Source organism: Schistocerca piceifrons, chromosome 11, assembly GCF_021461385.2.
Source record: "Schistocerca piceifrons isolate TAMUIC-IGC-003096 chromosome 11, iqSchPice1.1, whole genome shotgun sequence".
Taxonomy (NCBI): Eukaryota; Metazoa; Arthropoda; class Insecta; order Orthoptera; family Acrididae; genus Schistocerca; species Schistocerca piceifrons.
This window is the reverse complement of record NC_060148.1, coordinates 106,411,272-106,439,116: the sequence shown is the minus strand read 5'-3', so window position 1 is coordinate 106,439,116 and position 27,845 is coordinate 106,411,272. Positions and strand designations below refer to the sequence as shown.

The following is a 27,845-nucleotide window of genomic DNA, read 5'->3' as shown; positions in this document are numbered from 1 at the left end:
AAAATTTTGCACCCCTGGTGGTGCAACTAGATTGTGAAGAAATTATTAGTAAGTTAGTAGCAAGACGTAAAAGGCTGAATATAATACTTTAAATTAAAGTAATTAATGTTTATTTTTAAAGTAACTTACTACCTGAAGTTGCAGCAAAATGCCAAAGTGTCACAATTTAAATACAAAGACTAATATAATAATATTATTGCTTAATATAAATGATTAATAATGATATTCAAAAATATATAATTACCTCCAATGTTAGCTTAGAATTAGTTGCTTTTTCATAAATAAATACCTCAACAGCTACAATATATATGTTTTATTTAAAGACGCTTACATAAATTAATGTTTCTCTACAGTTATACCCACATGTAATATGGATGCTAACGTATTTATGGGTTTTTAAATTTCTGCTTGATTGACTATTGGCGTTAATAGTAAAATCTTTTTTATGTGGTGGGGGCGAAGACAGGTTTACCTTCCAAAATGATAGTGTTATGCCCCCCCCCCTCCCCACCCATGCAAAAGCTGTAGGTACGTTCCTGTCTCAGTACATTGTGAGGTGCACCAGGAACAGGGAGCTCGCTACTTGAAATTTACTGAAAGTCCAATGTGACCCACGATTGCAGATAAGGGCTTCTTTTAGTCAGTGTATATTGGATTATTTTGTGGGTTTGAGGCACTTTGTTCCCAGAATGCAGCAGAGTCTCACCGAAAAAGAAATCTGTGAACTGTTATTAGACGAAAAATATTCAGATACAGAATCTTTAAGCGATTTTGAACCTTGAGATTAAGAGAACATAAGTGACGATGACATAAGTGGCGATGAAAATACACAGCAAGAAATTGCTTCTCATTCAAGTAATTCATAGTCTGCTGATTCAGTAGAGAGTGTTAGCCGGCTCTCAAGTAGTTCAAGTGGTCTACCCATCCACCAGCTAGGTCCAGAGCAGAGGCCACATCATCATCACACCTGCCTGGTCTCATTGATACAGTTCCTGAAAAATGCATCATGTCACAAATTCAATCACGGCAGTTGCTGATATCAGATGAAATGATCGCACATATTTGCACTCACACTAATCAGAAAATAACAGAATATTCAGAAAAGTATTAAACTAATGCTGCTTCCACTAACCATGTGAGTGTTATGGAAATGAAAGCGTTCTTTGGGTTGTTACTGTTATCAGGTGTATTGAAATCTGGCCATGAAGACATACAGGGTTTATGGGCAACTGCTAGAATAAGCCGAGATATATTCAGAATAACGATGTCAATGAAGCGATTTATGTTCCTGTTATCTGCTTTCAGATTTCAATATATGAATTCTAGGGAAGGAAGAAGAACTAATGAAAGGGCTACTCTCACTCCGAAATATTTAGAAATTTCATTCAGAACTGTCAAAAAAAAAAAAAAAATAGCTGCTCAGAGTATTTGACAGTTGATGAACTGTTTTGCTCTTTTAGAGGGAAATGTTTTTTCAGGGTTTATATGAGCTCGAAGTCTGCTAAATGTGGCATCAAGCTAAATATGGCATCAAGATTAAGTGCCTTTGCGATGCTAAAACATATTGTTTATACAATGCTTTTATCTATGTGGTTCACGAAAAAGAGGAAAATATTATTTATGTGGTCATAAAACTGACAGCAAACAATGACAAAACTGTGACACATGTTTTAAATTCATCTGTAAATGGCATGCAGGAAAAGAAGTGTTGTGTACCAAGTGTCATTCTTCGTTCATGTACTGATATAGATAACATTTGGACAGTTCCATGTTTCGTTTTCATTATATTTGTTTCTGACTGATGGCATGTAGAGTCGTTATTTATGTTAAGGGAATGTTATGAGAAACCCCATAGTGTATCTAGGTTTTTTGACATAAGCCTTTTTTGTTATCATATAGCATTCCAAAGTAACATACTAAAAAACTCATAAAACATGAAACATAGGTCTTAAAGCTAGACAAATAATACACTGTAAAATTTTTACTCAATAAAAGTTTATTTATATTTGAAATAAAATTTATTTTAATACAATCATTATGTATTTTCATATGAATTATATCTTATATGAGGATTATGTTGAATTTTTATTTAAGGGTCCATTTTGACCCACGATTATAGTTATGTTCGATAAAATATCGCTTCCAAGGGTTAACATCCATGCATTCTAATAATCAAAATCCGAACATTCGATTCACGCCAAACCTCTATAATGAGGTATTGGTTTCGATGGACGACATATGCTTATCAGTCCCTAACAAACTCTTGGGAATTGCTGCCGCAAATCCAGCCTCAAACAACGGTTTCGTTCACAATAATATGACGTTGACTAATTAGCACATTTGTTGAAATGAATGTTCTGGGATTGGTTCCAGAACAACGTATAGGCTATGACAGAACCATGCATACAATTACAAGTCAATGTCATTGATAGTATATCCTACATGCCCCAGGAGGTAAAATCAGAACGTTGCCATTTCATTTATTTTGAAAAACATATGGACGGAATAAAGTCGTACCCTTGCAGCTGCATCATCTGGAACTGCAGCAACTCCTTTCGATAGTGGCCAAACATCACATTTAGCAACAAAACTACTGTCGACTGTTCAGTCACTGTGATATGTTGTAAGGGATCCGTGATCCCACGAACTTGATGCTAGTATCCGACGCCCAGGTTGATAGTAGACAGGAGTCGATTGTCAAGCGCTGCAGGAGGCAGTGAGACTAGTGTCGAGTGCAGAGTAGTACTGGAGAATATCGAGTGAGAAGTGGCGCTGGAATGCCGGGCAAGAATGGTGGTCGAGTAAAATTCACCGGAGTATGACGAGTGAGCACATCCCCCTGATCGTTGTGGGGTTGACCCTCACTAACACCGGTTCGCGAGTGATATGGAACAGAAAGTGACAAGTGCCGAATTACATGTTTCGCGTCAACCACGTTGGCCAGCAACAACCATGGATTGCACTGAGGATTGTTGTGAATGTTAACCATCAGCATTGCGTGTGACAAAGTACTGAAAATAACAACCAATAAAAAGATATAACTGTGATTAGACGTGTAAGGCGAAGGTAGCAACTGCCTCAGCATTTGTGTGTTAGTAGGAAATATATATATCAGTTTGTACATCGCAACCTTTGTGGTCCTTAATAATAGACAAACTTTCTATCATTTCCACTATTCAATCTCAGAACAGCCGCACTCGGTTGAAATACCCCCGAAACCAACAGAAAACCGATAGCCTTTCTTCCATTAAGCACACGGTCATATAATTGTAATAATTAACTGTTTGGCGGCTTTGGTAAATTACACAAAATCCAATAAGGAATTTTAATCGGGGGTGTTTCATCTTGGCTCCCGTGAAAAGGACAGTTGCAATCTTCGGATCCAAACAATGATTTATTAAGCACCATTTTTGGTTTCAGTGGAAAGACATTTGCAATTATCGGACGATTTTAGTGCAAGAATAATTCGGTATTGTCGTTAACGTGACAAAAATTATAGTATTCCAACTAGAAACAGTGTAATGTAACGTATTTATGGTGAAATTAGAAATCGCGGAAACAAAGCACATTATTTAGACAATACAGTGCAAAAGTGACTGAGAAACAGTAAACAGTTTATTTTTACGAGTTGAAGTGAGAAGTGTTAATTAATAATGTATTGAAGTATGGACACGAAAACCTGCGTGAATTACTATAAAATTTATACTCTAAGAAATGGCGCGTTTGTGCATAATAGCGAGTGAACCAGCCAAAATTCCTTTACAAAAGTATCAGGAACACGTATTCAAGTGACTTTATATCCGAAATTGTTTTTTGATCGGGGTAAATCGCTCAATTTGATGTGGACCCATAAACTGTTACCGCATTCGCGAGTGTTGTTTTTGGCGTAATTGTTGGATGACGTCACCCAGAGTGGGAGCGGCTAACGAAAGCATCTGAAGCAGTGAAGAGATTCCACACGCCTCAACATCAAGGATTTAGACAGCAGAGATGTATCACACTGACCAGTGACTACGGCGGAGCCAAGTGGCTGAAGTAGAAACAACGACGACGTGGAGTTCGACATCTAGTGGCGTACCCCGGAAGTATACGACGCCTGCGCCACCTACCCGCCGATGAACGAAATACGTGACAACAGCTCCATCCTGTCGCCAACCACCGAACTACGAGACTGCGTCAGCGCGATTCGCCGCGAGCTTCGCTTTGCACACGGCACCACACCAGCTACAGCGACGCTTCGCCTGACAGCCGCCGCTCCAGAGGAGCCAACGCCAACACGACTAGTAGCGCGACTTCAAACGTCAAGACATCGCGACTTCAACGAGCGTCGAGGTGTGAGTGAGGACGAGATGCTGGCGCGAGACTAATTAATATTGCACTATCTTCAGAGCGCGGAAGGAACTTCAAATTAAATTTGACAATTGCAGAAATTATAAGAACAATATTTTTTAACATTTTTTTGCAAATTTTCACTGAAGCCTGGTATGCTAATATGCGTTTGTGTTCATGCTGTACAGCGCAGAATTGTGCCTCATTTGCATTATTTATTGTAAACTACGTATTTATATGTCTTCTAAGTTGTGTGTTTCTTACTTCGAGATTTTGTGTATAAATGCAGTCATTGATGTTTGATGTGGATAGGCTTCTGTAATTTATGGTGTTCAATGGAGAGGTCAATTTTGTCAGTCTGCGTTAACCTAATACATTGAAGGATTATTTCGTTATTAGCTAATTAGTAAGTGTTTGGGTTACTTGGAGGTTATTTTAATTTTATTTTATTTCTCTTTCTTGTCTGTTCATAGTGAATAGTTAGAATGGATCCTGAATTGAAGGAAAAGGTTGTGGAGGCGGTAGTTAGAAAAATGGAGATAGGGCAGGAGGACAAGGATGAGTCAGGAATTGGTAGCAGTGGAATGTCAATGGACAGCCCATTGGGTCATTCAATTGGTTACCCTGAGACATCGGTAAAAACAATTAGAAAGGAACTGAGTCTTGAGGATGGACTATCGCAGTAAGTAATACTTAAGGTGCTCCAAGGAATCGACAAGCATATGAGAGAGATGCTCCAACAAATCAACAAGCGAATAGAAGGGATGTCCAAAGGAAGTGAAGAAACCAACAAACGTATTGAAGAAATGTCCAAAGGAAATGAAGAAATTAAGAAAGAGAACAAAGAAATCAAGAAAATTATAGCGGAGATGTCCCAAGAAAACCAGGAAAACTTAAGGAAGCGACTGCAGCAATTCCAGGAACAGATGATAACTCTTCAGGAGAGAGATGACAAGCTACAGGTGAAGGTAGATCAACTCCGAGAAGAGATGAACGATATGAGAGAAGAGATAATCGGAAAAGCTGAGGGAGATGTGAAGGATGTCGAAACTGAATTGGAAGGGAGAATGCGAGAAATGGAAGCATACCAGAACCAACGGATTGATAATGTGATACAAATTCAACAGCAGTGCCAAGTGAATATTGGTAAATTGGGAAATTGGCAAGTGAAATGGGAGGAGGCTGTGGAGCATGTAGTCACAAATGAGATCAAACAGCTGCAGGAGGGAGTCCAACAGCTAGAAACTAAACCCGAAGAGATTGATGGGAAGATAAATAGTGTCACCTAAACAATAGGAGAGGGCAACTTCGTTACATTAGTAAATGCTGATAATAGGTATACCCAGACCAACATGGGGCAAAAATATAAACCCAAAGGGGCATTACATCCAATGATATTTACTAAGTGGTTACGAGGAGTTTTCCCAGCACACTTACGAGATTCAGATAAAATTCAGTTCGCAATAGGCCTGGGGAGTTAGGAAGAAAGAAGAAGCTACCAGCTACAGTCAATTTCAGGAAGAATTTTTAAAGAAATACTGGTCCAAAAGTCACCAATGTGCGACACTTGAAGATTTACTGCATTGCAAGTCCCTTAATATTTGGAGAAGTACCTTGAGAGAATTTGCTGAGCATCTATGGGAGTTGAATGAAACATTGGAGCAGCCATTGAATGATGACATAATGATATCAGCAATTAAAAGGAGGTTAAGTCGTAGGATGCAAGAAAACTTATCTGGAAGCCTGATTAAAGATAAAGATACTTTAATGGAAGTATTGGAGCAATTAGAAACTATTCGTGCACAGGAAAACAATCAGATATGTGATCAGAACCAAGGTGGAAATAATTACCATCAAAATCAACTTAATGGCCCACCGAATTACGGAGGTAGAGGTGGAGGTAATGGACATACGAACCATGGCAATGGTCGACAGTTTTACCACAATCATGGGAGAGATGATGATGACAATGACAGGAATTATGAGAGGGAAGAAGATAGACGAAGGGATCATGAGGTACGAATTGAAGAAAGTTAGGTATAGGGAACCAGCAACTCTTTTGCTGGTATACCAAGTGGCGATTGGTACACTCCCAGCCGGGTGAGACTACATTTCTCATTTCAAGTTTCACTTCTCTACCATCTTTCTCTATCGCTAGATTAAGAAAGTTAAGGTATAGTACTTAGAATAGGCAGTGGTCATCCAAATAATACAGTCAGCAACCATATAGCAAATTTATAGTTCACTCATATATGGACAAGTAGTTAAGGTGTAGGGAGCCAGCAACTCCTTTGCTGGTGTAACAAGTGGCGACTGGTACACTCCCAGCTGGGTGAGACTTTATTTCTCATTTCAAGTTTCACTTCTCTACCGTCTTTCTCTATCCTTAGGTTAAGAAAGTTAGTGTGTAATAGTTGGGATTGGTAGTGGTCATCCAAGTAATTCAGTGAGGAACCATGTAGCAGATTTATAGTTGACTTAAAATAAGGATAAGTAGTTACTGTTGATGCAGAGTATGAGATGTCAAAGAATCAATAAGTAAAAAATCAACTTAGTGTCAGTACATTGCAAAATTATTAGTTCCAGAAGTAATAAAATGAGAACTAGATCAGAAAGCTAATGTTTATAAAATGTGGTGGGAAGCTAATTAGTCAAACAAGAGTTTGTGTAATCTTACAGAGTTGTTTTATGCGGCATGAAAAGGTCAAGCAATTGTAAGAGAATTGAAGTAATGAATCAGCTTGTAAGTAGATGAACATATAAAGAAACAAATACATGAGGAGATAGTTGTTCGAATAAATGATGTGAAATATTATGTACAGAGAGACTAAGGAGTCTGGAGTAGTATTTTTATGCAGTTATTGCAGCGAATATGGAGGATTGATGCAGGTCGAAGATATATATTTGTTTGCAGTTGAAGTTGCTGTGAATTTGAGGGAGTTGTGTGTAATGAAGTGTATTGAGTATGAGATGTTTGAAGTATTGAAGTATATGGAGGATTGATGTAGGTTGAAGATACATATTTATTTGCAGTTGAAGTTGCTATTAAGTTGAGGGAGTTATGTGTAATGAAGTGTATTGAGTATGAGATGTTTGAAGTATTGAAGTATGTCATTTAGCACATGAGCAACATCAGTTTGCAAGTTACTTGTAGGTATATATGTTGATCTAAAGTGTGCTGATAAAACAGAAAGTGTAACTCATGAGTGATGATTAATTCATGTATCCAATTAGCTATCAGAGTCAATTATGGTTGTGCTTAGGTCAAGCTTTAGAAGCAGAATTCTGGCACTGTGTAATGAATAATAAATATCCATATAGCAGATTTGAATTAATGTCAATATAATAGGAAATATTGTACCTTTCATGTAAGCTTTAGTGATAACAATTCACATATGGCAGTAATGAAATGATCTGTAATTAAAAATGTTTCATTGGGTGGCCACATTAGTTATGGCGACGCAAATAGTTATGTAAGACATATTTAGTGGTATAATGGAGCATTTAATATTATTGAATCTGTAGTGGTATGAGGAATTGTAAAATAATTCCATACATCAAGGTGTAAATGCTATATTTTGTTTTGATATTCAATTTTGCTTGTGTTAAAGACTCAAATGAATAAGTTGTGAATTTCTTCCCTAAGTTTGATGTGTGTTGCCCAAGTGAGTTATAAGTTAGAGTGATAGTAGTATGGACGGCAGGAACCCCACTAAAAAGGACGGCGTACCAAAGGGGTACCTGGCATTCAACCAGTTTGTTTTCTTGTCTTTGCTGTAGCTAGTTATAAGAGATTAGCCAGTAACAAATATGTAGTTAATGGCCCAGACAAACCTTTGAAAATGAAGATTTTTGGTAATTGAATGTAAGACAAAGTTTTCTAAAAATATTTACCATGCTATGTTAATTAAGATATATTGATGTTGTATAATGTTTCTGTAGGGGCAGTTTGCTACTGGAGTCAATAGGGTATTAATTGTGATATGATGTAATTTTCAGTGTTTGAACCACAACTTAAATGTTCCTCATTTTCATTTATATGCTATGTGATAATTTTTCCTATTATTCTTTTTCCCCTGTGGCTACAAAGAAAGTTTTTGGGCGCGGAAGCAAGGGATCCGTGATCCCACGAACATTGATGCTAGTATCCGACGCCCAGGTTGATAGTAGACAGGAGTCGATTGTCAAGCGCTGCAGTAGGCAGTGAGACTAGTGTCGAGTGCGGAGTAGTACTGGAGAATATCGAGTTAGAAGTGGTGCTGAAAAGAAGAGCAAGAATGGTGGTCGAGTAAAATTCACCAGAATATGACGAGTGAGCACGTCCCCCTGATCGTCGTGGGGTTGACCCTCACTAATACCGATTTGCGAGTGATATGAAACAGAAAGTGACAAGTGCCGGATTATGTGTTTCGCGTCAACTGCGTCGGCCAGCAACAACCATGGATTGCACTGAGGATTGTTGTGAATCTTAACCATCAGCATTGCGTGTGACAAAGTACTGAAAATCAACAACCAATAAAAAGATGTAACTGTGATTAGATGTGTAAGGCGAAGGTAACAACTGCCTCAGCATTTGTGTGTTAGTACGAAATATATATATCAGTTTGTACATCACAACCTTTGTGGTCCTTAATAATAGACAAACTTTCTATCATTTCCACTATTCAATCTCAGAAGAGCTGCACTCAGTTGAAATAACCCCGAAACCAACAGAAAAACCAATAGCCTTTCTTCCATTAAGCACACGGCCATATAATCGTAATAATTAACTGTTTGGCGGCTTCGGTAAATTACACAAAATCCAATAAGGAATTTTAATCATGGGTGTTTCAATCTCCATTGAGGAGGGGTTTAGGTTAGTGGAGGCAGGCCAAGTGTACAATCCTACACCATATGGTGGGTATTCTGGGTCCAGCCATCTTGATTGACATCACAGTCGCCATCTTGGATGACGTCACGGTGGCGACGATATGAACTAAGTCAGTTGGAGTCCAGACTCATTGGCACACGCACTTGTTTGAAACTGGTTAAATAATAAAGACAAGTACATTTTTCCCACCATTTTAATAGATGTGACGCATTATCATGTTGGAATTTGAGCTTCCCGCCATTTCATGGGGGAGGGGTGGTTGGGTTAGTGGAGGTAGCCCAATTGAACTTCTTCCCGCCAAAATCCGCCATCTTGGATAATGTCATCATGGCGCTCTCAGGTGGCAACGATATCATCTATACCAGAGCTTGTGGCACAACACACATGCTTGAAAGTGGTTAAATAATAAAGAGAAGTTCCTTTTTCCCGCCATTTTTCCTGGTAGACGCATTATCCTGCTGGTATTTGAATTTCGTGCCAATTTTTTTTCTGGAGGGTTAGGTTAGTGGAGGTAGCCAAATTGACCTATCGTCCTGCCAAACTTCAAACTTCCCACCAAAATCCGCCATCTTGGATGATGTCATGCGCTGTTGCCAAGTCTACAGGCCGCCATCTTGGATGACGTCATGGCCGCCATCCTCAATACATCTGGCACAATGGATAGTGTGGCCACAGCAGCCTTGGTTCTCTACTGCCCTGATACATTTGGACACGACTCTCGACAGGTGACACGTACATAAGCTTCCTGTCTGATCACCTGCATCCATTCATGTCCATTGTACATTCCAACGGATTTGGGCAATTCCAGAAGGACAATACGACTCCCCAGTGTCCAGAATTGCTATAGAGTGGCTCCAGGAACACTCTTCTGAGTTTAAACACTTCCACTGGTCACCACACTCCCCAGAAATGAACATTATTGAGCATAAGTGAGATCCTTGCAACGTGCTGCTCAGAAGAAATCTCCACCCCTTCGTACTCCTGCGGATTTATGTACAGCCCTGCAGGATTCATAGTGTCAGTTCCCTCCAGCACTACTTCAGACAGTAGTTGTGTCCATACCACGTCGTGTTGCAGCACTTCTGCATGCTCACGGGGCCCTACACGAAATTTCTTTGGTTCTTCAGTGTATATAACATTCAAATGCTTACTGTGGGTAATTAGTTATACTTGCAGATCGTTAACCTTCCTACATGTAGACATACATGGTGTAATGGGTATAACTGGAGATATTTCTACAGGTGACTGAGAACAGTGTACTAAACAATATTATATCAGTACTTGCGCTATTTGCAGACTAATAATTATGGCTGTTAGTGGTCGTACGTTTTAGATGGGTTATTACTTGCAAGTACACATGGCACAAGCAAGCCATTGAAAGTGTACTTTTCTATGGGCAGCAGATCAGGTATTGAAGGGTGGATGCGTAGAGGCAAAATGAAAATCTATAGTGACAGGCGTAGTCCATTTTTTCGTACAATTATGACGGTGAAGTACACAAGATATATAAAAAAGAACTGAAAGAAGTGTATATGGTTGCAAAAACCTTAAGTGCCTATACAATTTAAGTTAATCTTATTAAATTTTATTTTGTGTCTCAAATATGTTTAATTTTTGTGTCAGAAAAATCTGATAAAAAACAGATGTAATATGCATACAGGAGAGACGTCCTTCGTTATTCAGGAATGAGACCAGATATTATAGATAAACCGTAGAGTATTAACAAAATGCACACAACAGTATAATGTTCACGGACGAAAGAAAAACACTGGAGCAATCGCCTGTTCCCTGTTGACCACACAGGGGCAGAAACGAAAGTAGGAGAATTGTTGTGAAAGCATCATGGAGTTTTTGAGCATCGAGGAACTGGGTGTGTAGTCTCCAGACGGACTTGCATTTAGAGCAAAACATCTTTCCAACCCTGATTCCTTGGCCACCAAGTTGTCTTGGCGCGGAATACGACGACCACGGTGAGGTACAGCTATCTGTCCTCGGCAGGGAACAGCCTGTCATCTCTCCTGTAGGCGTGGCGGCCGCCACAGGGAGACATACGACGACAGCATTTAATGAATAAGCACTGTAAGTTGTGTGTGGATATACGTACAAAGTGACATAACCACCGAAATACTTGCCAAAGCCAATATATAAACGTTGTCCGAGTGGTTGCAAATGTGTGAAAGAAAAAGCCAACCACAATGCACAAAAGTTCCATATGTGTAAGTATGCAGGGATTCTGTACACGTGTTCACCTCGGAAGTGCCGAGGTGTAAGCTGCTGTGAATCAGCAGCTTAAATGTCCAAACGCCACCTTTATTAACCCTTTAGCGAGAGGCAGACGAGGGAGCCTTTTTCGTCCAAGCAACCCCTTTCCATGGTCTTAGACTTGGCGCACAGCTCAGCTCCAGAAACAGGTGTTCCTCCTGCGGCAGTGCGTGTCTGCGGCCAATCACGCACTGAAGACAGTTGACAGTGATCAAGGACAGCGACAGGTCATACATAAAGCACGCCAGGGGCGAGACGCTATCAATACCTCCACTGCACGATTAACAACGGTGAAGTCATTGATGACAGTGCCACTAAAGCAGAGTTATTAAACACGTTTTCCGAAACTAATTCACCAAAGAAGACGAAGTAAATATTTCTGAATTCCGATAAAGAACAACTGACTAGATGAGAAACATAGAAGTAGAGACATCCACGGTGTAGGAAAGCAGGTTAAATCACTTAATAAAGGCAAGGCTTCCGGTCCAGATTGTACCCCACTCAAGTTCCCTTCCGATTATGCTGATCCTATAGCTCCATATTTAGGAATTATATACAACCGCCTGCTCACAGAAAGTTCCGTACCTAAATACTGGAAAGTTGCTCAAGTCTTACCAATACCCAAAAAGGAAAGTAGGAGTAATCCACTGAATTACAGACCCACAGCACTAACGTCGATTTGCAGTAGGGTTTTGGAACATATACTGTGTTCGAACGTTATGAATTATCTCGAAGAAAACGATTTATTGACACATAGACATCACGGATGCAAAACACATCGTTGTTGTGAAACACAACTACCTCTTTATACTCATGAAGTAATGAGTGCTCTCGACCGGGGATGTGAAACTGATTCCATATTTTTAGATTTCCAGAAGACTTTCGACACCGTTCCTGACATGCGTCTTCTAACCAAACTGCATGAATATGGAAAATCGCCTCAGTTGTGCGACTGGCTTCGCGATTTCCTCTCAGTAAGATCACAGTCCGTAGTAATATACGGAAGGTCATCGAGTGAAACAGAAGCAATGTCCTGCGTTCCCCAAGGAAGTGTTATGGGCCACCTGTTGTGTCCGAGCGGGGTAGCCGCGCGATCTTGGGCGTCTTGTCACGCTCCGTGTGACTCCCCCCGTCGGAGGTTCGAGTCCTCCATCGGGCATGGGTCCGTGTGTCGTCCTTAGTGTAAGTTACTTTATGTTAGATTAAATAGCGTGTAAGCTTAGGGACGGATGACCTCAGCAGTTTGGTCCCATAAGACCTTATCACAAATTTCCTAATTTTTCCCTCCGTTGTTCCTGAACAATATTAACGACATAGGAGACAACCTGAGTGGCCCTCTCAGATTGTTTGCAAATGATGCTGTTATTTACCGTCTTGTTAAGTCATCAGATGACCAAAACGAACAGCAAAATGATTTAGATAAGATATCTGTATGGTGCGAAAAGTGGCAATTGAAGCTGAATAAAGAAAAGAGTGAAGTTATTCACATGAGTGCTAAAAGAAATCCAAAGAAATTTTGATTACGCGATAAGTCACACTTAATATTAAGGCTGTAAATCCAACTAAATACTTGGGGATTACAATTACAAATAACCTAAATTGGAACGATCACATAGATAATTTTTTGCTTAGAGCAAACCAAAGACTGCAGTTCATTGGCAGATCGCTTAAAAGCTGCAACAGCTTTACTAAAGAGACTGCTTACACCAGGCTTGTCCGTCCTATTCTGCAGTATTGCTGTGCGGTGTGCGATCCCCATCGGGAGGGACTGATGGACGACATAACAGTACTGCGCTCGTTTTTCATTCATAATTGACTCTTGTCTTCCAAAGCTGAAAAAAATGTATTTGCCCGAGGTGAAAGACGTAAGAGCAATGCACTGGCGTATGTTTACGATTATTTGGTTTATTAAGGAAAGGCAAGCCTACGTTTCTAGCATTTGTAGACTTAGAGAAAGCTTCTGACAATGTTGACTGGAATACTCTCTTTCAAATTCTGAAGGCGACAGGAGTGAAATACAACTAGTGAATGGCTATTTACAATTTGTACGGAAACCAGATGGCAGTTATAACAGCCGAGGGGCATGAAAGGAAAACATTGGTTGATAATGGAGTGAGACATGGTTGTAGCCCATCCCCAACATCATTCAGTCTATGTACTGAGCAAGCAGTAAAGAAAACAAAAGAAAAGATCAGAGTAGGAATTTAAATCCGAAGAAGAAATAAAAGCTCTGAGGTTTGCCAATGACATTGGAATTCCCTCAGAGAGAGCAAAGGACCTGGAAGAGCAGTCGAATGGAACGGACAGTGTCTTCAAAGGAGGATAAAAGATGAACTTAAACAAAAGCGAAACGATGATAATGGGAAGTAGTCGAATTAAATCAGGTGAGGCTGAGGGGATTAGATTAGCAAACGAGGCACTTAAAGTAGTAGATGACTTTTGCTATTTGGGGAGCAAATTAACTGATGATGGTGGAAGTAGAGAGGATGTGAAATGTAGACTGCCAAAGCGTTTCAAAAGAAGAGAAATTTGTTAACATCAAGTATAATTTTAAATCTCAGGAAGTCGTTTCTGAAAGTATTTTCATGGAGTGTAGCTATGCATGGATGTGAATCATGGACGATAAATAGTTTATACAAGAAGATAATAGAATCTTTCGAAATGTGGTGCTACAGGAGGATTGTTGTTGTTGTGGTCTTCAGTCCTGAACTGGTTTGATGCAGCTCTCCGTGCTACTCTATCCTGTGCAAGCTTTTTCATCTCCCAGTACCTACTGCAACCTACATCCTTCTGAATCTGCTTAGTGTATTCATCTCTTGGTCTCCCTCTACGATTTTTACCCTCCACACTGCCCTCCAATACTAAATTGGTGATCCCTTGATGCCTCAGGACATGTCCTACCAACCGAACCCTTCTTCTGGTCAAGTTGTGCCACAAACTTCTCTTCTCCCCAATCCTATTCAATACTTCCTCATTAGTTATGTGATCTACCCATCTAATCTTCAGCATTCTTCTGTAGCACCACATTTCGAAAGCTTCTATTCTCTTCTTGTCCAAACTATTTATCGTCCATGTTTCACTTCCATACATGGCTACACTCCATACGAATACTTTCAGAAATGACTTCCTGACACTTAAATCAATACTGGATGTTAACAAATTTCTCTTCTTCAGAGACGCTTTCCTTGCCATTGCCAGCCTACATTTTATATCCTCTCTACTTCGACCATCATCAGTTATTTTGCTCCCCAAATAGCAAAACTCCTTTACTACTTTAAGTGCCTCATTTCCTAATCTAATTCCATCAGCATCAAACGACAGGAGGATGCTGAAGATTAAATGGGTATACCTCGTAACTAATCTGGAGGTACTGAATAGAATTGGGGAGAAGAGAAATTTGTGGCACAAATTGATTAGAAGAAGGGATCTGTTGGTCTGCCTTTTTTTTTTTTTTTTTTTTTGAGGCATCAAGGTATCACCAGTGCAGTATTAGAGAGCAGCGTGGAGGGAGACCAAGATATGAATACATCAAGTAGAGCGCCGTAGGTACTTTGAGATGAAGGAACTTACATAGGATAAAGCAGCATCAAACCAGTCTCTGAACTGAAGACCACAGCAACAACAACAACAACAACATGTTTACGATAGAAATCAGGAAGGAAAGTTATTCATACAGGGGGACAATTCGAGATTGAAATTTTCACACTACAGCAGAGTGTGCGCTGATATCAAACTTCCTGGCATATTAAAAGGGTGTACCGGACCGAGACAAGAACTGAAGACTTTTGCCTTTTGAGGGCAAGTGCTCTACCATCTGAGCTACCCAAGCAGGACTCACGTCCCCTCCTCTGGGCTTCAGCTCTACCAGTACCTCGTCTCCTACCTTCCAAACTTAACATAAGCTCTTCTGCGAATCTTGCAAGGCTAGCACTCCAAAAAAGAAAGGATATTGCGGTGACATAGCGTAGACACAGACTGGGGGAATGTTTGCACACTGAAATTTTCACTCTGTAGCGGAGTGTACGCTGATATGAAACTTCCTAGCAGGAGTGCTAGTGAAGTTTGGAAGGTAGGAGACGAGGTACTGGCAGAACTGAAGCCCAGAGGACGGGACGTGAGTCGTGGTTGGGTAGCCCAGTCGACAGAGCAGTTGCCCGCAAAAGGCAAAGGTCCTGAGTTCGAGTCTCGATCCGGCACACAGTTTTATTCTGCCAGGAAGTTTGAGGGTGACAATTATTGACCTACATGAAATGAAATCGTCATAGCTTCTGAACGGTTTGCTTTATGACGTTCAAATTGCACCGTTGGCTGCGGGGGATGATGGGAATTAGTTTGCGTATGCACGTGCGCCTTGTTGTTGTCGGCTATGTGCACGAGAAAACGTCACGGTACAGCGTACCTGAACATATACCACTTGTGAAGGCCTACTACACGAGCAATAACAGCCCAAATGCGGCTCAAAGGAAGTGGTGCGACCGAGATCAAGGTGAAGACAACCGGTCCGTGTGTGCTAAAAATCAAGAATATGATTCGCAAGCTTAAGAGAACGGGTAGCTTTCGTGCTGACAGTGTTCGCAATGTCGGTGGACCAAAACGGATGGAAACGCCTGAAAACATCAAGATGACAAGCGCTGTGTTTCAAACCAGCCGCAGGAAATCTATCAGACGAGCTGCACAGCAGCTGGGAATCAACTGGGAGGCTCTGTGACTTATAGTTGTTGAAGACCTGCATCTTTTCCCATACAAAATTCAAACTCCTCAGCCATTAAGCCCGAGGGCCATGGAACAGCAGTTTTGTTTCGCCTACACTCTTGTCTCCAGAATTGACGAACAGGACTTTGATGTGAATATGGTTTCGTTTCGCCCCTAAGCGAAATTGGCACCTGTGGTGGACTAAGACTGCGCATTCGGTGATCGAGAAGTCTCTGCACCCTTAACGGGTGACTGTGTGGTGTGCAGTCTCCAGTCACGGAATAATCAGTGCAATATTCTTTTGGTGACTACCGAATGGTTCATAAAAGTTTTGGAAGATGATATCACGATTATCCAAAGTTACCCAGGAGGCACAGGCATGGGCCTCGATTGGCCTCCATGTTCTCTGGATCTGAATACATCGACTTCTTTCGGTGGGGCTATATTAAGGTCAAGGTGTACAGCAATAGCCCAGAGACTGTTGCTGAGCTGAAAACAGACATTCAGGAGGTCATCGCCAGCATCGATTTTCCGACACTTCAGCGGGTCACGCAGAATTTCGCTATTCATCTGCGCCACCTCATCGCCTATGACGGCAGGCACATCGAAGATGTCATAACCTTAATCCGAATATATGTAGTGACGTTTACATTTTGAATAAATTGTAACTCGCCGAACTTTGTAACTAATTAACTTTTTTTTCTTCTTCTTTGTATACAGTCAGCCAGAAAAATGTATGCACACCATAAGGAACGAAAACTATTACTTATGTGTTTATTTTACAACTAATAATTCATCACATATGTTGTACAACTTTCAGCTCAGCATAGGGTTACTTTAAGTGTTAAAATGTTTACAGTCGGCGGCTATACACATAGCAGAATGACGAGCGGTCGTTAAAATTCTCTAAGCACTATGGTACTTAACATCTGATGGCATTACTCCCTTAGAACTACTTAAACCTAACTAACCTAAGGACATCCCACACATCCATACCAGAGGCAGGATTCGAACCTGCGACTGTAGCATGAGCGCGATTCCGGACTGAAGGGCCTAGAACCGCTTGGCTACAGCTTCCGGCTCGCCGCAACTGTGTCAGTCACTGTTACAGTGTAGATCGCTGCACATGTCGCTGTTATCTCCTGGCGAATTTCCTCCAGTGTGCGAAGTTCCTCCAGTTCCCCACAAGTAAAAGTCCGTAGGTGTTAGATCTGGAGACCGTGAAGGGAACTCAATGGGTCTTCTTCACCCAGTCCAATGCCACATGCGCGGGACACGATGGGAATTAGAATGCCCATCGCACACCTCATGTTGTTGTCCGCCACTTTTATTTGTATGAATTCGTTAGTAAGTGAAATTGGCACGGTTGGGGGCTGAGAGTCAATATTTGGCGATCGAGATGTCACTTCACCCTCAATGGGAGACTGTGTGGTGTGCAATGTCCACTCATGGATTATCCAAATTCACCCTGGAGGTGCACTTTTTGGACAATTCTGGTTATGATGCAGACAGAGGCCACTAGCATGGGACTAGATTGTATTCACTTTCAGATAAAACAGCTATGCCATGCATACCTGCTCTATTCTCCTGCATTACTACATGTAACACTTCTCCCCCTCCCAAGTACCTGTTCGTTGAATAGATTAAAGGTAATTGTTTATAGCACACCACCCTACCGGACTCATTTGTGAACATGCGTAGAACCTGTGTAGAGTGCACTCCAATGGAAGTCTTCTCTTTTATAATACAGCTTCCACATAACATTTCTCTATGCATATTCCTACTCTCTCCTGTACCTCAAACTTTATTTGGCCATTTTACATCATGAGACGTTTCCTATATACCTACCAAAGCTATGTATTTACAATTTCAAATTAAGTTTAATGATATTACTCCTTCTTGGATTCTTCGCTTTTTCCTGAATCCAAACAGACTTTCTGATAATCCTGTGTCAATTGTTCGAAGACAGTGGAAGCTTTTATTTGATAAGGCATTCACAACTAAGCTAAGACTTCGGTAATTTTCGTTTTTTAAGACATTCCTCCTTTAAGGACAAATATCGTATAATGTTTTTCTAGAATCTGAGGGCAAATTCCCCTTTGTCTATATGTTACGCTAGGGAGTATTTAACAGATTTCTAATTCCAATTCTTCTATGTTCGACATATTCAGCTAGAATGTTGTCTTTCCCAGGGCTTTCTTGTTTCTCGGATTTTTGGAGCTAGCTGATAGAAAATAAGTGCAATAAATAATAGTAATTTAAAATGTCATTTAAAGGATCAACCTGACCGTCTAACGTAGTAACTGGAACTGTGACTATTTTCAGCGCTAATAGCAGCTTGTAATGAAGAACTTACACCAACTAAGGTCAGTTATCAGTACCATCTGCAACAATTTGGTAGGGTGTCATCAATTATCAAATGATGGAAAAAATGTGTGTTGAAAATATGGCATATTGTCTATGACTGGCCCTGACATATCCCCCTACAGTAATGGCACCCAACCTTTCTGAGACCATTATCCCAGAGTGCAAACAGACACTAGCTAGAGCTCCACCTCCCCCACCCCACCCCCCTACCCACCCAAACACACACACTAAGTCATCATCTTTAGCAATTAACTAAACTCCACTAAGAAGAATATTTCCTTCGAACATTTTTATTTTGAAAGTGATGAAAGATAAATGATACTTAGCTTTTGTAGACGTTTTATTAAACCTCAGACTAATGTGTCAATTATACAATTGGTACTTCTGATTTGTAATGATGTAGCCTTTCTCATTGCGTCTAAGACTACTCAAAAATGGAAGTTACCTGTCTGCAGTAAAGTTATGCACTTATTACAAAACTTGTTTCCTCTACACCACTTCTCTCTCTATTGAAACTTGTGTCACCCTCACCCTGCACCTATACTTAAAATCAATCAAGTGAAAATTCGTGCACTCTACTTACTGTTTCTGAATCACTTGATTGCTGGACTCCTTACTACTGCAGTGTCAGAAATCGAAAGATTTTAACTTGCCAACGCTTTGTGTCTGACTAGGTGCCACAAACAATAATAAAAATAAAGTACTGTACACATCTTACACTACAATAGTAGCCACTACATAGTAAGTGTTGAGTTGAAGTTTAATATTTTTTCATTTACTATTATGAACTGAGTGATGACGAAATTTCTGGTCATTTGCTAGAAATTTTTATGAGATATTGAAGCATATGTGATCTATATGTCTCGATTTCTCCATCATGGTACAAAGTGAAAACTATTGTGTGCAGCAGGAGGATTATGTGTGGAAGATGAAGTTCATACATTCGTTTGACAAGCTGTAGCATGCACCACATTGTGTCATTCATTACTTCTATTATTTGAAAATAAAAATTAATTAATGTTAACTTATGTAATAACTATTACATTGTTGTGAAATAGTAATGATAAACATGATCTTTTAGAAATAATTTAGTATTGTGAGCGAAACACAGTTGGACACAGTTGTTTGTACCCCAAATAAAATTTAATTTTATCCACTGGGGGAGGGGGGGAGGGGGCCGTTATGCCACTACCCTACAAAATATTGGGTGTTGTCATGTTGGAATATGTGAGAAGTTGCCATCAAGCTATGCTCGCCACCTCTATATCATGTTCCTAGAAAGCCATTCCAGACTGTGACAGCAGTTGGGTTGATCCCCTGTATCAGTTCCTGGAGAGAAACATGCTGGGCTAGCGGTTAAGGGCAGAGGGGTACAGATTTCAGACATAAAATATCATTGTTTCCTTAAATAAGTGCAGAAATTGGGACTGTGTGTTGAATAAAATATGCTCTTAGTTTTGTGCTAGATCTCCATTTTGATACTTTGAGCAAGTAATTGTACAAAGAGACAAATGATAGGAGGCCTGTATTCCTTCCATGGCATTTATTACAAGCAAATAGGGAAGTTTTAAGAGGAGATGTAATAGATTTTTAAAAGTATTATTTCCTTCATCTACACACTTTAATCTATGTTGTGTGTGAATTTTATCCTGATGGCAGCTTTATAAATGCCTTTAAATTGATAAAATGATTAACTCTGCACTGGCAGCCACTCCCACCTGTCCCTTGGGAAACTGTGTTCCAGAATCCCTCACAGTGGGACGAGTTCAGGAGACTGAGGAGGCCACGGCCGTGGATCTGGGTGCTCTGCTGGACGCCGGGGAAGGCGCTGTGGTTACTCTGCTGGCTGGGGACACGCGGCTCGTGGCTCACAGGGCTGTCTTAGCCGCCAGGAGTCCCGTGTTTGCGGACATGGTCCGTCGCGTCACTGTAGAGGGCAGCAGCAGCCAGCTCGTACTCTCGGACACAGAGGGTCCTGTGCTGCGCCAGGTGCTGGCATACCTCTACACCCAGCAGGTGCCCCAGCTGCCCAGCATGGCCCCACAGCTGCTGGTCGCCGCCGACGTATACGGCCTCTCGGTACTGAAAGCGCACTGTGAGCAACAGGTGGTCGCCCAGCTGTCTGTCGAGACTGCGGCAGCTGCAGGTGTTATCGCGATTAGGCATTCCGCTAACAGGCTGAAGCAGGCCGCCGTCGCCTTCATAAAGGCCCACATGCTCCGTGTGATGGCGACGCAGGGCTGGGCTGAGGCTGTAGTTAACGACCCACAAACTATTGTGGAGTTGACTCACCTGATTGCAGAGACACCGACAGACACCAGGTAAGCGTGAGACAAGTTACAATTCTACGCTACACAACGATAAGTGTGTGTACTGCCAGGCCTACAATGTCCACCACAAAGTTTAATTAGATGTGCATGCACAGTAAAATACACTACTACTGATATCAATTTTCTTGTATACAGTATGTGATCAAATGTATCCAGACATCTGGCTGAATATGAGTTACAAATTCAATGAAGCCCTCCATCAGTAATGCTGGAATTCAGTCTGGTGTTGGTCCACCCTTAGCCTTGATCTTCCACTCTCGCAGCCATACTTTCAATCAGGTGCTGAATCGTATGTTGGGGAATGGCAGCTCATTCTATACGGAGTGCTGCACTGAAGAGAGGTATCGATGTTGGTCGGTGAGACCTGGCACGAAGCTGGCTTTCCAATATATCCCAGATGTGTTCTGTAGCGTTCAGGTCAGGACTCTGTGCGGGCCAGTCGTTCACAAAGACGTTACTGTCATGCAACCACTCGGCCACAGCCCATGCATTATGAACAGATGCTCTTCCATGTTGAAAGATGTAATTGCCATCCCCGAACTGCTCTTGAACAGTTGGAAACAAGAAGGCGCTTAAGACACGAATGTAGGGCTGTGTTGTGATAGTGCCACGCAAAACAACAAGGGGTGCAAGCACCTTCCATGACAAATACGGCCATATCATAAAACCACCGCCTCCGAATTTTACTGTTGCCACTACACATGCTGGCAGAGAGAGTTCACAGGGCATCCGCCATACCCACACCTTTCCATCCGATTGGCACATTGTGTACCATGATTAGTCACTCCACACAACATTTTCCCACTGTTCAATCGTCCAATGCTTACTCTTCTTACACCAGGCGAGGCGTCATTTGACATTTACCATCGTGATGTGTGGCTTAAGAACACCCGCTCTACCATGAAATCCTAGTATTGTCACCTCCCGTCTAACTGTCATTGCACTTGTAGTGGATACCGACGCAGTTCCGATTTACCGTGTGATGTTCTGGATAGATGTGTGCCTATTACAGATTACGACCCTCTTCAACTGTCAGCAGTCTCTGTCATTCAACGGACGAGGTCGGCCTGTACGCTTTTGTGCTGTATGTGTCCCTTCACGTTTCCACTTCGCTATCACATCGGACCTACGCATGTTTAGGAGTGTGCAAATCTCGCATACAGACGTATGACAAGTGAGACATCAATCACCTGACCACATTCGAAGTCCGTCAGTTCCGTGGAGTGCCCCATTCTGCTGTATCACGGTGTGTAATGTCCACTGAGGGCGCCAATATGGACTACCTCGCAGTAGGTATCAGCACAATGCACCTAATATGAAAAATGAATGTTTCTGGGGGTGTCCAGATACCTTTGGTCACATAATGTATGTCATACAAATACCGGCGTTGTCTGCATTGGATTGTCACACACTAACTGAATAGCTTGTCTAAATGCTCTCAAGGAACACGCATGCTCGAAGTAAGCAAACATAAAGACATTGTACTTCGCAACTAAGCAGGTTGAATGCCACAAACAAGTGCCGATGTCGAACATTTCAAATACGGTATCTCGTAAACGACTCGTACTTGGATCCTGCAACAAACACCACTGACATTCTGAACTTCGCTACTTTTCGTTTGTTAATGTCAATAGGAGTAGGTCTATTTAGAAAAGTGTATCTTGTCACAACAAATACACTTCCTAGGTATTAGTACAATCTATGGATTGGCTAACAATACGAGCTCCAGACTACCAATCCACTGTATGAAAACAGCAGATGAATAGCACTTTCAATACCCGCAATATTTCTGGAGGAAGCATTAGGTGATTTACCCTATATATTGGCAAAATAGTAAAATTTCTTCCATACTGACACTCTAACCTGGATCCTGGAAGTTGTTAAGGCCACTGCTCGCATAAAATGGGAAATCCAGGTTCGGGTCCCAGTCTGGCACAAATCTTCTAATGTCACCAGTAAATTGTAGAGTGAGAATCTCATCGTATTTTAAACTGCAAACACATTTATTATGCTAAATACAGGTGTGATCTGCAGCAGGGTCTGTTCCTTCAGACATGCATCCTTGTCTGAAGGACATGCCATAGGAGGTTTTTAAACACAGGCGCTGTAAGTAGTATTCATATGCCCAGGCAAAGGTCGTGACAACAATAAGTAAGTTTCTTCCTGTGTGAGTTACAGTGACTGTTCTACAGCAATACATGGAAACTCACGGTGATATGTGAAGTTTTAGGTCGGTCATTGAAGCATCCTCACATAGACGAAGTTGTTCGGCGATCATACTTGCACATTGGGAAATTCAGATTCCAGTCCAGGTCTGACATCAAGCTTTTTACATCACCAGTAAACTGTACAGTTGGAGTCTCATCGTATTCACGATTGTGAATACGTCTCTTGTACTTCACGCAGCTGTAGCTCAAGCTGTACTTGTTTCTTCAAACATGCATGGATGTCTGAAGGCCATTGCACAGTAGAGCCATAAACACAGACACTGGAAATAGAAATAGCACTTTCTGATGGCTCACAATGCTTTCGTTGAATTCTAATAACATTTTCATCAAATCTTTTGTTGGCAGATAAGTTAGCAAGAAGAGAATCATGCAATAGCCAAGATTTCCATAGCTACGTGGATTATTTAGGTCTTATTTGCAGTCGACATTTCTATTGAACTGCATGTGTACAACAAGCTGTTATTTACGTTAGCTCCTGAAATGTTTGAAGAAAAAGGAAAATTAGCTGTGACCACTGCAGGTTCCGTTCTAGTGATGGACACAATGATGGACTGCTCAGATCACAGACAGACACCACAGTGACATGTGCTGTTGGCAGCTAGGGAAAGCCCGCTCTGTTCTCTGTGCTGTACATGCTACCCTAAACCTCTTCCTTCAAAGTACCCTCTGTTCTCGTTTGTTGTCTCCCCTGCTTCTGGGAATGAGATACCTATAAATGGCGTTATACTGTGTAAAGTGAAGGTGAAGAAGCGGAGCAAGTCTGTCGCTCCTTACCAGGACCAGGGAAACATCTACACTATGTGGTCAAAAGTATCCGGACTCCTCATAAAACATACGTTTTTCATATTAGGTGCATTGCGCTACCACCTACTGCCGGGTACTCCATATCAGTGACCTCAGTAGTCATTACACAAAGTGAGAGAGCACAATGGGGCGCTTCACGGAACTCATGGACTTCGCACGTGGTCAGGTGATTGGGTGTCACTTGTGTCATACATGTGTACGCGAGATTTCATACTCCTACACATCCCTAGGTCACTGTCTCCGATGTGGTAGTGAAGTGGGAACGTGACGGGACACGTACAGCACAGAAGCATACAGGCCGACCTCATCTGTTGACCGACAGAGACCGCAGACAGTTGAAGAGGGTCTTAATGTGTGATAGGCAGACATCTATCCATATGATCACATAGGAATTCCAAACTGCATCACGATCCACTGCAAGTAGTATGGCAGTTAGGCGGAAGGTGACAGAACTCGGATGTCATGGTCGTGTGGCTGCTAATAGGCCACACATCATACCAGTAAATGCAAACAATGTCTCGCTTGGTTTAAGGAGAGTAAACATTGTACGACTGAACCGTGGAAAAACGTTGTGTGGAGTGACGAATCACGGTACACAATGTTGCCATCCGATGGCAGGGAGTGGGTGTGACGAATGCTTTGTGAACGTCATCTACCAGTGTGTGTAGTGCCAACAGTAAACTTCAGAGGCAGTTATGATGAAGAGCAATTCGTGGGTGGTGATTGCATCTTTCAACCCGATCAAACACCTGTTCTGAATGCACGGCCTGGGGTAGAGTGGTTACACCTCAGTAACATCCCTGTAATGGACTGGCCTGCACAGAGTGCTGACCTGAATCCTACAGAACTTCTCGTGATGTTTTGGAACACCAACATCGTGCCAGGCCTTGCCGACTGACAAAGATACCTCTCCCCAGTGATCCACTCCATGAAGTATGGGCTGGCATTCCCCAAGAAACCTTCCAGCACCTGATTCGACGTATGCCTGCGAGAGTAGGAGCTGTCATCGACGCTAATGGTCGGCCGACACCATATTGTATTCTAGCATTACCTACAGAGGGCGCCACAAACTTGTAATTCAATATCAGCCACATAGTGTATCTTAGAATGCTGCAGCACAGTTCAAGGTATTTTAAATTCCCCATTCGTGATGTTTCCATTCTGTAAAACCTGAAATCTTCGTTGTAATGGTCAGTCAAATTAGTCGCTACACCCATATCAGTACAACAGTTTTGTGTGTTGTCTATCTCCCTTTTACTTTCTAGGTAAATATGTGGGATTCGCTGACAATTTCTGTAACAAAATTCATTAACTCTAAAAAACTATTCGAGGGGAATTAGAAAAAACTTTTTTGAAGTTTACTAATCTCTAAGGAATATGTTGTCATTCTCAATCGTAGCATATTTGGAACATCTCCCTTGAAGAAGATGATATAAAAACATAACTCTTAAACACCACATGACCACCTCACAAGAAAAGGGACCGGGTTTCACCACAGCTCTGCCGCTTCAGGCAGCTCCACATAATGCTCTGTCTTCCTTCACATTTCCTTCCCGCTTCTAGTCTGTTCTTTCCCATGACATTGCCATGCTTCAGTGCTCTCCCTTGTGCAACACACAAAGGAAGGCGCTTTTTTGTGTGATAACTCCGTACTTGGCTCTTAGAGGAGGGTCTGTCAAATATCTACTGACCAGTCTTTGCTTAATTTTCCCTGTGGTTTTTGTAAATATTAGTCCTGCAGTGTTTTCTTCTGGTAGAACTTAGTGTTTTCCTTTTCTGACCTGTTCCAGTTATTGGTCCATCCCCAACCACGTCAAAATGAAAGAGATCTTTAGATACTTATGTTCTTTTTTATGAACATATCACATTATAAATACTCACTACAATGCTAGTAACTAGTAATTATCATAAATTACTTTTCTTTTTAGATATATCTGAATATTTATGCACCACTTTCTGAGCTGCTTCAAAAACTGGAATCATATCCTTCACATAATAATCCTTACACTGAGTGATTCATTTCTCATTTATTTTTATTGTTACAGAAGTGTATTCCATAATTTTAAACGAAAATCAATGTTTGAATGAAAATGCTTATCGACACAGCCATGTTTTCAAGATGCCTATTATTTACACATTAACTTTAAATATGTAATTCTATCTGAATTACTTAGAAGTAAAGTTGGGAAATCCACTTCTTAAATAGCGTGCATGTCACAAGACCCAACCAGTATCTTCTTCATTGCCTCAAGCTATGTACACTACTGCATTGTACCTATTCATCTGCTTACCATGACAACCAGTTCACACACAAGTATCCATCCACGTTACGTGCATGTACATGAAGCCTCTCTTCTTATGTCAATCGTAAATTCATCGTCCTGTTTCTTCGTGAGAAATCACAAACGTTAACCAACACACACACACGCACAACTACAAGTGACAAAAGTAGAAGCTGCCACATCTTCAGCAACATAGTTCTCATTTGATACACGTATCTTCAAACAGTTACTGCCATTGAACACCACTGCTACATGTAGCATTGTTTGCAGAGCTCTGGAAATGCTTGTCTTTTTCCATGACAACACTTGCTTCATAAGCACCACTTGTAAATTGCACGTCGTCCAGACACCAGCCACAACTTTTTCACTTGTTATCACACTATATACAAATTTCTATCAACTGGCATATGTAGCATAGTTCCTTTGTCTGTGCATTGCACTTACATTTAAATTATTATGCACTAATATAAAACACACACACACACACACACCCACTCACCCACCCACACACACACACACACACACACACACAAACACACACACACACACACACACACACACACACACACTCAAACACTTCAGTATCTTGCAGTCTCCAGACATTTGCCTGTATCTTCTTCTAACTTGAAGAAGGCACAATGGACTTTCTCTTCTTTCTATGTGAAAGCATGATTTCATGAATCTTTACTGAGATATATTTGGTGCATTGGCTTATGTAACCTATTTCTCATGGTTTTCAATCATACTCAATCATTCTTGTATCCATGACATATACTAATACAGTATCATTACACTGAACCCAGTAACCAAACCAAATTCTTGATTTCAGTGAGAGACAACCTGTAATCAGCCCTTAGGCGTATATATATATATATATATATATATATATATATATATATATATAAAATTTATGTGTCTTCTTATTTTGCTGATTATACTCATAGACTCGTTCAGCCTCCCAGTCAGGTACTATTCAACGTTCACCTGTTTCGTGTGAGTGCTCATTGGCCAATGTGAATCAAATAAATCTATTGGCCGAAGTTTCAATTCTGTCGTAAAGGTTTTAATGGAAGTGAAATTTTTACTGCAGTAGCTTCGTAATATGACAAATATTGTGCTCCATTTTTCTCTGAATTTCCTTCCCCAGTCATTTCAGAAGTATCTGTCACCATATTTACTCTATGTTCCCCCTACCGCCCAGTCTGTAGCATATGACCTACAAACACCATCTGATGGACATAGTAGCAAATTAAGCAAAAAAAATGGTTCAAAAGGCTCTGAGCACTATGGGACTCAACTGCTGTGGTCATAAGTCCCCTAGAACTTAGAACTACTTTAACCTAACTAACCTAAGGACATCACACACATCCATGCCCGAGGCATGATTCGAACCTGCGACCGTAGCGGTCGTACGATTCCAGACTGTAGCGCCTTTAACCGCTCGGCCACTCTGGCCGGCAGCAAATTAAATAAATTTAAACGTTTTGCCAATCTAATTTCTGAGTGATTGTAACTTGGTATGTTAAACTGCTAGTATGAGGAACTCATGAGAGGCAGTGTGTAAACTGATTGTCTCGCTAGGTAAGTAATTTATCTTAGTGGATTAGTCGACCCACTGTCGCCTTTGGCTGTATTGGTCCCATTATCTGTGGATGGACAGCTGCCCAGTGGTCTCTGTGTT

The 27,845-nt window shown here is 41.2% G+C and overlaps 1 protein-coding gene across 1 annotated transcript in view; it reads left to right on the top strand.

Annotated features, from left to right (window-relative positions):
* The window catches only part of LOC124719759 (ankyrin-3-like), a 116,315-nt gene that overhangs the window by 65,846 nt on the left and 22,624 nt on the right, over nt 1-27,845 (top strand). Inside the window, exon 3 of the mRNA XM_047244958.1 lies at nt 20,265-20,841. Within this exon, the coding sequence (XP_047100914.1) occupies nt 20,265-20,841 (577 nt within the window). The remainder of the gene's footprint in view (nt 1-20,264; nt 20,842-27,845) is intronic.